Genomic DNA, 16,972 nt, shown 5'->3' on the forward strand with positions numbered 1-16,972 from the left:
TTTTTGCGGTGGTCGATGCATGAGGAAACAAGCTCCTTTAATGAAGCCATTCCACAGCTACAGTAGAACCCCGCTGTTACGTTCCTCACTGCTGCGTTTTCCCGGCTGTTATGTCGTTTTCCGCCGGTCCCGGCATAGCTCCCATAGGATACAATGTATTGGGAACCCCGCTGTTACGTCGTAACTGTCGGACCGTTCCCGTATGATACGTCGCGAAGTGCGCCCGGAGTCGACCGAGTGACTACCAAAGAAAGTGGCCATGGCGCATTTTCACGCAGCTTGGCTCGTTTGACCGTAATATTAGCCGCATGAGAGGCGCAAACAACAGAATCTTTCAATTGATGCAAACAAAAGCATGACCTTCGAGATTCAAATTGCAAACATGGCGTCTATGACGTAACTGCTCGCGTAAGCAAGGCCTTCGAAATTGGCATTTACTATTGACAAAAGCATAGCCTCTGAGATTTGCATTGCACAAACATGGCGTGTATGACGTAATTGCTTGCGAAAGCAAGGCCTTCGAGATTGGCATTCACTTCTGCCATCGCGTTGGCGTAGACTCATCATCATCATTATTTGTCGGAGAACGGGAGGAGTTCGAGCTGGTTGGAGCTCGCATGGTCGTGCGTGCGGTTCGCGGTCGGACTCGCCGCGCCGGTCGTGATTGCGTGTGCTTAGTTTCATACCTACAGCTGTTCGTGTTAAAAAAATCACATACGTTGATTACATTTCTGTGGATGAGGCCGTCCTAAGCTCCGCGTTTCTATCCATCGACTAGATCGCGGCTGAGCGTGCCAATTTTCATGCTGCTCGTAAGAATTGAAATAAAATTCTGTACCACTAAATATTTTGCCGTTTTTCCTGTTTTTCGGCTCTTACGTTTCCCGTCTCTTACGTTTATTTCCTACGATCCCTTCAAAAACGTATCAGCGGGGTTCTACTGTACTTGGAAAAGTGTTGCAGGGCCCCTTTAACGTCCCAAAGTGATGTTAGGCTCAGCTATGAGAGATGCTGTATTGGAGGGTTCTGGATCATTTCAAACATCTGGGGTCTTTAACGTGCACTAACACCGTACAGTACACGAGCCTCTAGCATGTTGCCTCTATCGAAATACGACTGCCATGGCCAGGATCAAACCTGCATCTTTCAAGTCAGCAGCCAAGCACTGTAACCACTGCGTGAACGCGGCAGCCTCAAATGTAGTACATAGAGAAACTTCACAAACTGTGTGCTTGAACACCTGGCGGACCTCACTTCCAGCTGTGCAACACAATCTGTACCAGACCTGTTAGGCTGTGCCCAGAGCTTCCGAGTCTGACCTGCTCACATACAAACATACTGGCCACTTTCTGTCCCTTCTTTAGTAGCAGATAGGAACAAACACCAAAACAGTGCCTGAATTTCAAGCCATGCATAAATTGCAGCCAGGAATAATGCCAAACTACATCCATATAACTTAGTAAAGTGAAGCTTTGGGCTAGTTGGTTTTGCATGATTTCATAATACATCCATATGTTAGCGAATGCACCAAGTTGTATAATTTCATTTACAATTGCTGTGTGATCTTCATGAACTTCATCCGTGTCTGAGGTATCAGCTTGTCGCTTAGATCTTTTGATATTCACACTCTCTTTCGCTTCATGACAGCCCAGTGCATTGCTGTCGTCACTCCTTACTGACGGCCCCCAATTTCAATAACAAAATCCCTGTCACAGCTTTTGGTCTCATCACCAGTGGTCTCAGAGTTGTAAGCAAAACTTAAGAACAAATCCAGGGCCTCCTCTAACATAAAGCAGCTTTCTGCGGCGTAATAATGCGTATGTGTTACAAAAAGATGTGTGTGTTTGCTTTTTACTTAAGTGGTCACACTCGTTATGCATCGGGTAAAATACGTTTGTTACCTGATATTAACCTGCAATTAGCCAGATTTTTTTGGTATGTGTAATGCAGACGCAAAGTGCAATCGTAAGGCTACAAGCTTCCCTTGTTCTGGCTTTACTTAGCTGTTCACACTTCTCATGCACTGTGTAAAATGCGTGCTTGTTTCCTAACCTTCGCCTGCGTGAACCACGTTTTACCACAGTTGAGCTGGTCTGTTGCTGACTGCTGCTAACTCAAGCTATATAATGCCAGCTAGAAGGGTGGTTGTGTGCTAACAAACACTCTACTGAAATTCCCAAGGGCAAATGATAGGGCTGTGTAAATAGCACTGACCTGGCCGAGTGAGCACTGTAGTCAGAGCCAGGTGAAGCACCACGTCGGTCTGCCTCCACCAGGAGCTTGTCAGCTGGCACCAGTTGCTGCTGCAGGGGTGGTAGGCTGCGGCCAGGATGCACGACCTGGTAGGGTGATGAACAGGCAGCCTCCTTGGTTGATTCCACCTGAGCCGCTGCATGTATATCACCCACCATTAGTCTCACATTTGAGCCATTTTTTGCTGGCACCTCAAGTATGGATTTCCAGGGTAGACCATAACGCTCATGTTGGCCCTTCCACAACTTCCTCAACTCGATCCATCACTTTGAAGTGCCCGCCCATGTTGTCTTTCTCATCCATATCACTTCAACGATGTGGTCCCTATCATTTACCAAGAGCATTTTCCTCAGGATGGTTCCCATATAAGCTGGATGAACTAGCACAGAGCCTGCTCAATGCTACCTACAGGAATCCTCATATACGTAGACTTTATACCAACCCATATATCAGCGAGAAGTAGCAAGCACTACTTCTAAATTGCTTCTTTTTGATTAAGCAATAATTTCTGACCATCTCATAATAACATGTCTGATTGTGTGTTAGTCTTCGAGATTAAAGATCAACATGCCAAAGCGTAAATAATGGAGGCTACATGCAGGCATGGTGCTACGCTGATTAGGTGGATTTAAAGGCCCCTCCTTTACACCACCATTCTAGAAAGAGGGAAGGCATTCTGGGAAAAGCTGCTGTTGGGGTTCCCCAAGGCCAGGAACCACAAATCCTGTCATGGGCTACTGGTGAAGCTGTAGCAATTCTGGGATTGGTTACAAATGCTCTTACTGCTCTCGTGTTTACATGACAGGATTGGCTCCTGGTGTGACTCAGTGCAACTCAAGACACATTTGTCAGCTTATGCATGCATGCAGAAGTGGTGCATCATCATAAATGCACAACAGTGCATTCTTCTCTCTCTCTTTAGCAGTAGACAATATATGCAACCCCATGCCTACTCCACTACAGACCTTATGCAAAATCTGCTGCCATCCAGCGGCCGCTGTGCGCATTTCCGCCATGTTGAAAACTAAGTGCGCTCCGCATGTGCACGCACGGAGCGTGCGTATAAACGTGTGGCGGCTGATTCCAGGAGCGGCAATGCCGACATATTTTTGTGTGCTGTGTTGCTCAGATTGAGGAAACTGGGATGCTGAAAAAAAGATTTGCAGGAAACTAACCTCTATGTGATTACATTTCCTCGTGGCCGACGAGAAACAGCAGGTCTTTCCTTTGCTCCCGCTACTGCTTATGACTAACTCCGTGTTTACGATCGCCATTCTTAATATTAAGATGCAGTATGTGACAGCATCAGCGCTCATCAGAGAACACTGTTTCGTGTCATACCGGAACGAGACAGTTTTCGCGCCGTGCGCTTGCGCTTGCAAGCACAGACAAAGTGGCTTCGTGTATGAGCTTCGAAGCTGCATCGCAGCTACTTGCGCATGCCTGCTCTGCTGTTGACGTCATTACTTCATTTATTACATTGCAATACCAATTACATGTTGTACAGGCGTCACACGAGCACTTCTGATCACGATCAGCGCCAATCTGGATTGCATTTATGAATTGCGATCAACAACAGTCACTGCTACATGGTCCAAACTAATCCATATCGCACTTGCCACAGAAGCCTGTCAAATCGCGATCTGGGAGTCGTATGGCGATGCACTGATCGCGATCGTCTCCATCTCGATAGGGTCTGATCGCAATTAAGTGACTGTGTAGCAACACCTCACCTGGATTGAGCTTAATCCGTATCAGCCCTGATCGCGATCGAAAGTGCCTGTGTGACACAGGTAGCTCGTGCGCGTCATCGATGTTCAGCGAACGGACAGATTGTGCTGGAACGTGTTTGCAGTTTGTTTTCGATTGTGGAGTTTAACAAGGTAGTGTTTTGTGGGATGCTTTGCACGTGTATTGCTTCACTATGCGTATTTTTCAAGCATTTCATGTTCTATCACTGCCAAATTCAGAGGGACGGTCTGGATGTTCTGACCCCCCCCCCCCTTGATTTCTTTAAAGGGGTCATGAACCACTTTTCCAAGTAATGATCTCATGACCTCAGTATCGGAGTTACTGCCTCCCGAATCGATTGCCGCAAAAATTTCTCGAATCCGTCAAGAATGAGCGGAGTTACGGGGGTTTGGCGCACGCTCTCAGCGCTTTCTTTCTTTCTTTTCTCGTGCCGACGAGCGCACTGGAAGCTAGACAGGGAGGGATGGCACGGGGGTAAGAAGTTACGTCAGCACACGTCATGAAACGCGATCGCTCTCCCGCTGTGATTCGCGTGCGCAAGTGCGGCTACTGTGTAACTTTAGCAGACTGAGGAGTGCGGCGCGGGCAAGTGGCGGCACCCCGTGGCAAGAAGCGCATCTCATCCGGCTATCGGCCAATAAGCATGCTATATCTCTTGCGACGTAAACTGGCAGATCCGCGACGTCAACGTGCAGACGCCCCCCGCCCACCGACGAGAGTGAGAACCGGCCTCTGAAAAGAGGGCGCCTGAGGAAACGGCAACTTCGCGCTCCGCTTGTGGCCTTTACGCGGCGCGCACGACTGTGATATTTTGCAGAGCAGTTCATAGCCGTGTTAGCCGCAGGATGTGTTTTTTCAACAAGCCCAAGGGGTGCTTCATGACCCCTTTAATGTATACCCCAAGAAGAGGACATATCAGATTCTCCCAAAAGCATCCCCCTTCGGAAAAATCCTGTATCCACCCCTGAGTGCTATCAAATGTTAACAGATGCTTCAAGTGTGTGAAAGTGAAAAATATGCTGTTGCAAGCAATGATTTACATTCGACTGTGAGTGTGCTGTTGGTTATGCGCTGAGGCGGTTTCGCAAGCGTTTACTCGGCGACGCAAAACTATATCTTGCTGCAACGGTTTGAAATTGTAGGACGCCAGTAGGCCCTGAAAGCGACGCTGTGAACGTAGCTATTATTAGCGTATCGCGTTATTTACACGCACATGTCGGAAGAATACTGCATAAAGTACCAGCTAATTGGTGCCTACTTCTTGGAGTAACTAACACATTTCATGTTCACTTTTCACGTGCGCGAGATGTGAAACATTTTTACATTTTAATCGTACAATAATTCCCCACATAACTCAAGACAGTGACTACAGCAGCGAAATATTTTTTATTTATACAAAAAAAATGGGCATAACGTTTTATTTACAATTAGATGCACAATACATCAGGACCTAGGAGGGTCGATGAACCCGGCTGTAGCGTCTTTGCTCGCTGCAGCAGTGGAGAACGTCGAGTCCCTTCCCGGTCGCCTCGTAGGGTAAGCTTCGTGCAAACCTATCTCCACATAGCTGGCGCCCAACTTGGTTTCGGCATGGCATCAGAGCAGTCCCCCTCGAGGCGCTCGTTCCTGCTTGATCCCATCGTGACGGACTTGACCTCGTTTGATGCGGATGAATCCTAGAGCACGAGGTACGGTCGCCTCGGCGGCCCTCTGCTTTCAGTCACTGGGAGAGATCCCTCCTTTGGGGACCCCTATGGTGATGCTAACCGCTGGATCAGGGGCTACAGTCCTAGCCAAGCCAGTTGCGGGCTTTCTCAGCTGTTCGTCACGCATGCGCTTACGGGCCCCTCCGATGCGTTGTCTTCGCTTGCTGGCCTTTCCTTGTCAGCAGCGCAGTTGACGGCCCTAACCGCCGCACCTGAGCCTTCCTTCCCAGGCCACTTAGGTGTTTGCATGCACATGCTCATGACCCACCTTGGTCATGAGCGCAAAGGGTTGACAATGCTGTCCGCGAGTCAGTTCAGTTAGCCGACAACATCGGCGCGTTTGCTGACGCTCGCATGCCTCAGACTCGCGTAGGCGACGCTTTCGACAAACGTGAGCCACCGTGCTCCACTGTTGATTCGTTCGCCAGTCGCGTGAGGCCTCATGCACCAGTCAGAGTGGAGACCCTACTCTCCTCCATGCCATTTACGGGCCCTTTTCGGTCTGACATGCATGCCGGACACGTGATGCCGGAGAACAGATGGGCGACTCTGTTACGGCCAGCATTTCAAGAACCAGGTCAGTTTTGCAGCTCTCCATAGATGCTTGCTCTCCAAAGTGGATGCAACGGCCGACGCAAGAACTGGCGGCGCTGCAGTTCCATCTTGCATCATGTCTCACGCGTTTGCAAATCACGCACGGAGTACGGAGAAAGCGAGCATGGAGAAACGCGCAACACGTCGCAAGCGGCTACTCCTTGCGCGTCTCAGCTCGCAGCGGCATGTGCGTCGCCTGCGCGATTAGCTGCGGCAACGCGCCATTGAGAGCAACGGTGCGCTGCCGTAGAATGTACTAGCTGCAGTATCCGATCCTGCAGGACACAGCAAATGAAGCAAACTGGAACAGCAGCGCCGTAAGTTGCGTCAGCCGCGTGTACCGGCTCGCGAGTGGCGCTGTGAAACTGTACTGGTTCTAAAAACGTTGGTTATGGCCACGCCTGTGTCAGCAATCGCTGCTGCGCGCAGCTCCTAAACGTCCTGTTGGAAACGGCGCACTCGCAGCCTTGTGCTTTAAAGGGAGACCTCGAGTCCCCTCAGCCAAGCGCACCGAGTGGCCTAAGGGTCCCTCTGCCTGAGTACAGCGATTATTCGGACCGCATGAGTGCCATGGAGTACCTCGAGGCACTGCACCGCTATCAGCAGGCAATGTGGCTGAATGACCGCTATGCTAGGCACCGTATTGCCTGTATCGCTGACAGCCCAAGCGAAGTGGTGGTACCGACTTGACGGCCACCAAGCTCGGTCAATGGAGGAGTTTAGGCCGCTCTTCCGTAGCGAATTCCATCCTCCTGACTATGAGCGCCACATGCGTCGCAAGCTAGAGCTCCTAACACAGCATACCGACGAATCTATTCTCGAGTGTCTGGGCTTTGCAGGAGCTCTACCTCCTTGCCGACCCTACGGCATCAGATGCTGAGAAGGTAGAGTGAGCCATTCGCCAGACTCATCCAACCTTCGCCGTTTACCTTCGAAGCGCCTGTTATCGTAACCTAAACGAGCTGGCCTCCGATGCGACGCGTATTCAGGGTGACATACTGGCGGCGAGAGTTTTCTGCTCGCCGCCACCGCCGTCCGCTTCTCTGGAGCCTCGTTGTGCGTGGGCTGGTGGTGACTTGTCACACCGTAATGCCCCTAATCACGAGGCGGCCTCGGCCGTGGGAGAGCAACGAGACGTGCTCTCGACCTATACTCGTACACCCGAGCGTGCCCCTTTGCCCTGCAGGGCGAACAAGAACGGAACCCCTGTGCCCCAATGCACGAGGGGAGATCTGATCGTGGAGCCCACCCTGCGTCTAGTGAACGGAGACCTCCTAGCTCTCAAGGATCACCAAAATCCCTCACTGATGAGAGGAAAGGTGTCGTCTGCTACCGTTGTAACGAGCGCGGCCACACTGCGCAAACATGCAAAGCGCCCCACCCGACGCAAGGGCCTGCTCACCCATTGGGAAACGGGGTGAGCCGTCGGTCAGCTCCCCCTCGCCGCCGGCGACAGCAGTACGAGAGCATGGGGGAGTAACCCAACCTCTGGCACTGATGGCGTGTCGCGATGGACATGACTTTCCAGCCACGCCGGCATCGTTCATCACCCTTACGACCGCTGGTCGAGAGTTTGCGGTGTTGCTGGATAGCGGGGCTTCGATCTCGCTGTTCGGTGAAGAGGTTATGGCTCATTTGCGCGACCGCTCTGTCCGCATTCGAGCTTGCGACACTGCCTTCCATCTCGCCAGCAATACCGCCACCTCGTGCGGCGCTGCGCAGTTTGTTGTGCGCTGGGAGAATCGCGCGCGCCGACAGCGCTTTGTGCATCTCCCTGGTCTTTCCGTGTCCATGATTCTTGGTCACGACTTTCTCGTGCGCACGGGAATCGTGACAGATGTTGCAAGCGCAGGCTACAGAACGGCACTTCCAGCGCCCTGTGGCCATTTGCTACAGCGCCCGTGGTCTCGGCTGCCCATAAGTCGCCAGATGCCTCAAGGGAGCAGGGGGAGAGGAGACAAAACGAAGCCCCCTCGGCCCGTGTCCCTCACTCCGACGCCAAGTCGGGCCTTTTGGCCGGCGTGGCGGAGAATTGTCCGTGCCTACTGCTTTCTCTCGAGCATAGCGCTACTGTGGTGAACGAGGTCTCGGCTACGCCGGTGACCACCCCAGTAGGCAGCAGCTCGGATTGCTCACTGCCGTCGTTGCCGGACAGCTTGTCCAAACACGAGAGCACGCCCGTCGTCGCTACTGACTCGTTTCAGCGATATGTTCACGGAACGCCCGGGTCGCACCAATTTTGTGACGCACCAGATTGACACAGGCGATGCACAATCATGGAAATGCAATCCTCGCCCTGTCAGTGTGGCCAAGAGGAAAGCGATTGACCAGGCATTGGATGAGTTGATTGAGACCGGAGTTGTCCAACGCTCAAACAGTCCCTGGGGTTTACCGATGGTAATGGTCCCCAAAAGAGACTGCTCCTATTGGCTCTGTGTGGACTATCACCGGCTGAACGAGGTCACGAGGAAGGATGCTTATCTAAAGCCTAACGATGACTCGATCGTGGCTGCTCTAGGTGGTGCCTGCTGTTTAAGCACCTTGGATGCTAGCCACAGTTACCTGCAGGTTCAAATGGAGCCGGCTGACGTAGAGAAAACGGCGTTCATCTCTCACAGGTGTCTGTACGAGTTTACCCACCTGCCGTTTGGCTGTTCTGCAGCTGCAGCTACGTTCCAAAGACCGATTGACTGCATTCTTGGGGACGCTAAATGGCGATTCGCTATGGCGTACCTCGATGACATCGTCATCTTCTCTCGAACGTTCGAGGAGCACCTCCACCACTTGGAGGATGTCCTCGAGAGGTTGTGTGCCGCCGGGGTGACCTTGAACCTGAAGAAAGCTCAAATAGGCGAGACTCGCATTTCACTATTGGGCTTTACCATTGAGAGCGGTCGCGTTCTGCCGTGCGACGAGAAGGTACGAGCCATTGTGGAGTACCTGACGTCGGCGAACATTCAGGGCTTGAGGCGCTGTTTGGGCATGGTGAACTACTACCGACAGTTCATCCCAAACTACGCGGACCTCCAAGCACCCTTGACCGCACTGTTGAAAATGTCGGCATGATGGAGCTGGGGGCCCGAGCAAGAGAGAGCCTTTACGGCGCTATCCGAAGCTCGAGTGGCCACAGCCGATCTGAAGCTGCCCGACCTCAACAGGGAGTTCGTTGTCTAAGTGGACGCGAGCGACCTGGGCCTTGGGGTGGTACTGCTTCAGGAGCACGACGGCGTCCTCCGGCCAGTTACCTTTGTGAGCCTGTCACTTAAAGGGGCGTGAAACGTTTTCCGAAAATTGTCAACTACGTGTGTATTCGGAATCCAGGCGGTCCATTCAATACTATAACCTCGACTCGTTTCATTGTCCGGGTCCATTTAATAACTATAAAAGTACAATTACGATTTCCCCGCTCACGTTCCCCTCAACTGTACAGCTGACGTCACTTTAAGTCAGCCAATGAAAAGTCTCTGTCGTCGACAAAACATGGCAACGCAGCGATGTTTGCTGAGCCATAGTTGGCCGAGATTCGTAGCATCATACCGTCTCGATTGTGACACCGGCAGCTAGTGAAACGTTGTTTCCGCTTTGATGAGTTGTATGGCACTGTCTGACAACGCACACGGTTGGCATAGCGAGGACTAAGCCACCCAAAACACGCCGTAAAACACAACCTAATAAAACCAGAAAGAAAAAAACTGGGACGCTGCACCGTGCGAGCGAAGGCAAGAATACACACATGACGGAGCCTGCATGTACTTGAAAGCGGAAGCAAGCAGATCAAGTGACTTGCACAGTATACAACTCAGAGCGCAAAAGTTGCTGTGTTGTTTGTTTCTTTTCTAGGTCCCTATAAATCTATTATCTTAGAGCAAAAGAAAGCTAACGCTGTGTTTATAATTTCCCTTAGCATGACGTCAGGCGTTGGTGCCTATGGTGGCCGGTAGTGCCGCATAGTCATTTAGGAGCCCAAGAAAACTGCGATTTCGAACGGGTGTCATTAATTATAGACTAAATATAGCGCCGAAATATTTTGTAATCGGCATGTCTTATCCTTGTTGGCAGGGAAAATTACAACTGGGCAGCTTCATTTTCTTTTCACGACCCCTTTAACGCCGCCGAGTGCAACTACAGCATGACTGAAAGGGAATGTCTCGCTATAGTCTTAGCTCTCCGGAAGTTTGACTGCTACGTCGACGGTGTGCCATTTGCGGTGGAAACGGAACACATGACACTCACTTGGCTTAAGCGCTTGCGTGAGCCCTCGGGCCACCTCGCGTGCTGGGCATTGACCTTGCAGCGGTACAACTGTGTTGTACACTACCGGAAAGGGAGTTCGAACGTTGTGGCAGACGCCCTGTCACATGCCCCCGTTTTGGCGTCTGACACTTGTGCCGGCCACTCCCAAGAGCAGTCGCACCGAGTAGACTCCGGGGCCTCTGGCTCCTATGGGTCGAAAGGCGCGAATAACGATGGTGAAGTGACTTTCGAGTCGATCGTCTCGGGTGAGGATGCCTACCTGGTAGACCCTGTCACGTCCGCCGGTATCATCTCCAGCAGAGAGGACCTACTCAAGGCACAGCAGGACGATCCGTTTTGTCCGCAAATTGTTGACGGGCTCAAAGAGCTCAGTTACCGAGAGGAGCGTGGCGGTCAAGCTGCCGGGCACAAACGCACAGCTGGTATTGCTGTTGGCGCCAAGTGCCGTACGCAGACTGGTATTGCTGCAGGCACATTGGACTCGTATCTGCTTGACGCTGATGGCGTTCTCCTGTGCTATGTCCCATCTGAAGAAGCTCTACAGGAGTCTTTTAAGGTGGCGATACCCCGCAGACTAAGTAAAGCCACTCTCGGCTATTTCCACGACTCGCGGGTGGCTGGACATGCGAGTGGCCTTAAGAGTTTCCAACAGTTGTGCGGCTCTGCTACCTGGCCTGGCATGAAGCGTGATTGCGTGAAGCCTCGTGGGGGCAAGCCTCCCGGGCTCATGCAGCCGATCGGCAGCCAACAACCCTGGCAAGTCGCGGCCTGTGACATTATGGGACCTTTCCCAAGAAGCCGGAGGAGCCATGTTTTTCTCCTGGCTGTCGCAGATCACTTCACGAAGTTGGTCGAACTGTTTCCCCTTCGGAAGCTAACGGCACGCGCAATCTGGGACAAGTTGGCCAAGATCTTTACCCGCTTTGGCTTTCCGGCGGAGTTGAACACGGACAATGCGTCCTATTTCACAGCCAAGGTGTTTGTGGATGCGTGTGCTGCCTTTGGCATTAAGCACCGCAAAACAACCACGTGTCACCCACAGGCCAACCCGAATGAGCAGATAAACCAGAACCTCAAGCCCTTGCTGAAAGCCTTTGCGCAGCAACAGAGGGATTGGGATGCCTGTCTTAAAGGGGTATTCAGACGGGGGAGAAATGCTCGGGGGGTAAAGGCGGAGCCTAGTGACGTCAGCTCGCGAGGAGAAGTCTCCACAAATGCCCCCCACTCACACGGACGAGGCAAACGGAGGGGGAGACCAGTGTTACTAGACTACTCTGGTGGCTTGCACCACCCGTTTGACGAGCTGCTGACGACGAGCTGCAGACGACCATGCAGCTGCAGACTGGACACCCACTGCCGCTCTCTGCAGGAGCAAGTGCAACAATGTGGCCAAACAAGAGCCCGAAATTCCGCCACATCCCCCACCGCAGGGGGATCGTTTGTCCTTTCGGGGAAAACGTCCCCGTCTCCTCCGAGGAGGCGCGGGGAGGTCACGCCCACTCGCTAATCCGTGACGTCGCGGTCACGTGATACGCAATCCCCCCGTCTCCCCCGAGCATTCCTCCCCAGTCTGAATACCCCTTAATGAGATAGGCTTCTCCTTGCGGTCCACGGTGAACCGTTCAACCGGGTACACGCCCGCTTTCTTCAACCTCGGGAGAGAGCTGCCTAACCCCATGGACCGCGTTCTGCGGGGCGGCAGCGGGGCAGGGCGTCCGCCGCGAAAGCCGGCCCGCCTGGCTACGCGGCAGAACTGTGCTTACAGATGGACGCATCCCTCGACCTGGAGCGTTCCAACCTGGCAAAAGCGCGAGCTCGATAGAAGGCTCAATACGACCGGTTGTATCGGGACGTGCACTACAATCTGTGATCTCATCCTCAGGCGCAATCACGTCTTGAGTGGCGCCGCCAAAGGCATCTCTACCTCCCTGTCAGCCAAGTACCGAGTGCAGACGAAAGTGTCGGCTCCGGTGTACAAGCTGGCTGACTCCCATGGCAGGCAAGTCGGCGGTCCAGTTAACGTCTTCAACCTCAAACCTTTTATTGCCCGTTGCAATGACTTGGGAGGAGGGGGAGGTGGTCACCGAACTGCAGGAAAACCGTGAGAAGGCTGGCACCAAGTCACGCCCTCGGTACAACCTGCGGAAACGCACCTAAGCAACCTTTCTCCCACTAACAGGTAGCTGGAGTTTACTCCATACTATGATAGTGAATGGAGAATAACCGCTAAGGTGCGGCGACACACGTCTGGAAGTGGTAGAAGGCCCTCTTGGCCAAAAATACCCTCTCATGTGTCGTCCAAGCCATAACCTGGCAATCACCCCCTTTGTTGGGCAGCACTGTCAGGCAGGCACCCTTTTTGGCAAGCCAGCTATGCCTGGGGCACTCCTGTCCACTCCTGCATCGCCCAGTCGTCTCCCTGCGCCTGGCTGTACTGTGTCGCCAGCCTGCCTGCTGTTCCCGCCTGCCGTTCCTGGTCAAACCACCCGTCCCAGTGACTTTTGGCGGTTGGCTGCCGCTTGCGGCTATGCCTCGTACATTCCCGGCTGCCAACCTCTCCAGACCGCCCGTCCTTGTGCAACCTTCCCCGTTCCTCCTGGGCTGCGGACCTTCTCCTGGCAGTGGGCTCTCGCTGGTGGTGGAACTTCGGGTGAAACTTTTGTGTGACTATGGTCGACTTATGGACTTGTATCAACGGGAGCGTCACCTTAGTCTTTTTGCTGTGTGGCACCGTTCTACTCTCCTGACCTTCGCGAAGACGACACCATCCTTTTGGACATTGCCCCGTTGGCCAGCCCCCTTGCGGCTGAGCTGACCTTGCCACTTGGCCTCGGACAGCCTCTTTCACAGGCTGGCCTTGGTCTTTAGGAGGGGAGAATGTGGGAATCGAGCACAACTTCCTCTTAGGTGCAACTCGAGCACTGGGGACCGCCGTTAATCGGCGACATGGCTACCGTGGCTACGCTACCATGCCTTTTTTCCTGGTGCTAGCCATGCGTCGGTCTTCCCCGCACGGCGCCACGTGTCAAGACATGTCCGGAGAATGCTCACCGCGCAACACGCTAGCCTACGTCACTGCGCTTCGCCAGTCCTCACTGGCTGCCGGTGACAACCCCCTCTCCTGAAGCTCGCCAATGTCTGGTGCTGGCTTGCCGCGGGAGATGCTCTCAGGCCTGTGCCAGAGGTTGACGCGTTTCTCAGGCAGGCGGCTTCTCGTTCGTGTGCTCGACTGCTGCCTTTAGTGTGATAGCCGTAGCGCCGCTGGCAAGCGTGCTTGATCGGTCTTACAGAGTTACCCTGACGGCCTGCAAACCCGTGATGGTTGCACTGTGCAGCATCTTCGGTTAATAAACCCATGTTTGTTGACAATTTGTCTCGAGTGACTTTTCTGCGCCGTGTCGGAGAGTCGACAAACCCGGCTGTAGCGTCTTTGTTCGCTGTGGCAGTGGAGAACGTCACGTCCCTTCCCGGTTGCCTCGTAGGGTAAGCTTCGTGCAAACCTATCTCCACAGGCAGTGCAGATGATATTCTGTACTCTTACATGCTTCATTGAACCCATTAAAACTAGAGATGATTGATTTCAAATTACAGCATAACACAGGCATTAATGGAGTATACATATGAATGATGTTGACTGAGAAGTGCAAAAAAATGAATATTGGTGTATGCATGTCAGAAGAGCTTGCTAGCCCAGTTGGCACTTGCTACTATCCACTAAAAGTAAAAACATGCAGAAATGAGTGTAAATATATTTACCCAAACAATCTCGAGCTAGTGCCTTCATGTTTTTTATATTATACTTCTCATTATGCCATGTAAACTTTTGATCACTGCTCTTGGAGTCTGGAGAGTATGTTAACCTCACAAAAACAAAAATCACACATGCATATGTAGCCATGTGCATGCCAAGGATGACACATAACTCTACCTCAAGATCTAGAACCAGTTTTCACAGATCATTCATTCAGGAAACTGTGTGACATACAACAGATGCAAACAGACGGCCTTGGTACGTCCAGGGGTGCAACAGCCGAAACAGGATTTGGAGCAATTTTTGGAGCAACAAAATGTTGCTTCTGGAGCACAAAGATCCAAATTTGGAGCAGGTTACGAAAAAAAAACCTGAATTTCCTAGCACGAAATCCCAAATTTGGCACAGTATAACAAACAAAGCTTACTTTTAAAAAATAAAAAATACATACAAACCATTCAACATCAGCTAACTCGTGCACAGTGCACGTGAACACTGCTATTTCAATAAAAGCAGTGTGTTGAGCCACCCCACAGTGCGAACAATGAAGTCCACATTGGCATTTGCAGGGTCTGTCAAATATTTCGACAGGCATTGCAAATGCTAATGTGGACCTGCAAACCTGGCAACCTCAAAATTCGGGAGATTCGTAAAGCAGGAGCAATAAAACGGAAAGGCGGGCTAGTTGGTTTGGTTGCATAATGATAATATTGCGCACGCAACACAAAGACACAGACGAAAAGTTCACAAGGACCAGCGCAGACTATCAACTGACTTTATTCAATAAGAAACAACAATATATACTCGCTACACGCACCTAATGATCATTGCGCGTGCGCATGTTAGATGCTTTAATGTTCTGTATGTAAAGGAATACGCTATGCCGTGCTGCGCATGCGCAATGATCATTAGGTGCGTGTAGCGAGTATATATTGTTGTTTCTTATTGAATAAAGTCAGTTGATAGTCTGCGCTGGTCCTTGTGAACTTTTCGTCTGTGTCTTTGTGTTGCGTGCGCAATATTATCATTAAGCAGGAGCAAGTGGGGGTGGCGAAAAAATAAAACTGGCATACATTTTTGTCTAATTGTTTCTCAAGGCCGCAGAAACGCCATACACAGCAGCTCCAAACGATTGCCAATAATTTTTCAGACGTCAACGATCATACTGGGACTTGTAATTACACGGCACGTGCATCAATGAGTAATTAAGGAACAAAATGTGCTGTGTCCTTGACAGCTAGCACTAATAGCCCCTTCTAAATCTCAATACTCTTTTTCGCAGGACAGCAGTGTACTGCGGCAAAAGTGGCTTAAAAAGCGTTCTGCATGCAATAAAACAAGCATCAGGGAATTTGAGAAGCACTGTCTTTTTTTTATTGTGATAGTAATTATATGGACACTCTCGACGGGTTTTTGCTGTCATGTCCCGTAGATAGTCCAAATTGATAACATCACCCCGCGCATCGTATGTTCTACCGCGGGTAAAAGCACGCGAGAGGCAGAGATCAAATGAGCCAGCCCATCTCCGTCGCTCGGAAGGCGCACACAATAACACCACTCCACTCGGGAGGTCTGACATCGAAGCAGAGAAAAAGCACCCCGCCCGTCTTGAACGAGTATGAAAAGACGCGAGGGGGGGGGGTGCTGTCGCTCGAGCAGCAACTTTGAACTTTGATTCTAAGGGCGCTGGCGCGCGCGCTATCTCAGCAGCAATCAGCGGGCGGCTCGTATATCTTGCTACGTGCTGCACTCTCAATGCGAAGGGACTATGCAGAAAGTGCATCTTTTCCTGGAGCGGCCGTATTCTCTTTCATCAACGTTTTGTAGAGTTAAGCGAGATCGGATGCAAAAGAATTTGCTGCCAGCCTCACTTCGTATAACATTACAATTTGTTGCTATCGCATTCAATGCTTCACCCTTGCGGTGAAACTGTGACTTTTTCTTTTCTTTGGGGCCGGGGGGGGTGGGGGGTGGGGGGGGGGGGAGGGGGTTAGGGTCTGCGCGTCTGTATTGGATGATGATGATGCCCACACTGCAGATGACCAATGCGGCCTCCATTTCTCGCTAAAATTTGCGCAACTGAGAAAGTTTTGAAGCTGGTCGGGCATTTTGGCGCAGCGTGGCGCAATTTCAACAAATATCATGGTGTTGGCTCAGCTTGGTGCAAAAATAAAGAATTGTATCAAATTGGCGCAATTGGCAGGGGTGCATGATAATGGCGATGAGTAGTAATTCAGTAGCACAGCATGTATTTGTTATTTGAGGCAATGTTTATTGAGGAATAATGTGTTACAGCTATAAGCAGCCCTTACAATAAATTTTACGTACAAACGCGGCGGCTGCAGCCATTGCACGGCATGGGCTGGGCATGCCCCTGGTGGTCGTGGCTGTAAACCGCCTGAGAGCGAGAACCGCAGAGTACCTTTTTGTTGCATAGTATGTTTTAATGCATAAAAATATTCCTAATAACGAAAATGATACTTAAAAATACTATGATCTCTGTCTCAGATAATAAGTTATTTATTCTTGAGCCACTGCTACTGAGGCTAGACACTCCGTCGCAGTGAAGAGAGTTTGATGAACGCACTCACCGGCAAGTGCGCATTGCAGCCAGTGCCCCTAAACGTTCCCGAGTGACAGTGTGCAAATGACACTAGCGGTG

The 16,972-nt window shown here is 51.5% G+C and overlaps 1 protein-coding gene across 1 annotated transcript in view; it reads right to left on the reverse strand.

The window, feature by feature from the left end:
* LOC119379474 (WW domain-containing adapter protein with coiled-coil homolog) overlaps positions 1-16,972 on the reverse strand; it is a 467,389-nt gene that overhangs the window by 82,370 nt on the left and 368,047 nt on the right. Inside the window, exon 11 of the mRNA XM_037648773.2 lies at positions 2,215-2,389. Within this exon, the coding sequence (XP_037504701.1) occupies positions 2,215-2,389 (175 nt within the window). The remainder of the gene's footprint in view (positions 1-2,214; positions 2,390-16,972) is intronic.

Source organism: Rhipicephalus sanguineus, chromosome 1 (assembly GCF_013339695.2).
Source record: "Rhipicephalus sanguineus isolate Rsan-2018 chromosome 1, BIME_Rsan_1.4, whole genome shotgun sequence".
NCBI lineage: Eukaryota > Metazoa > Arthropoda > Arachnida > Ixodida > Ixodidae > Rhipicephalus > Rhipicephalus sanguineus.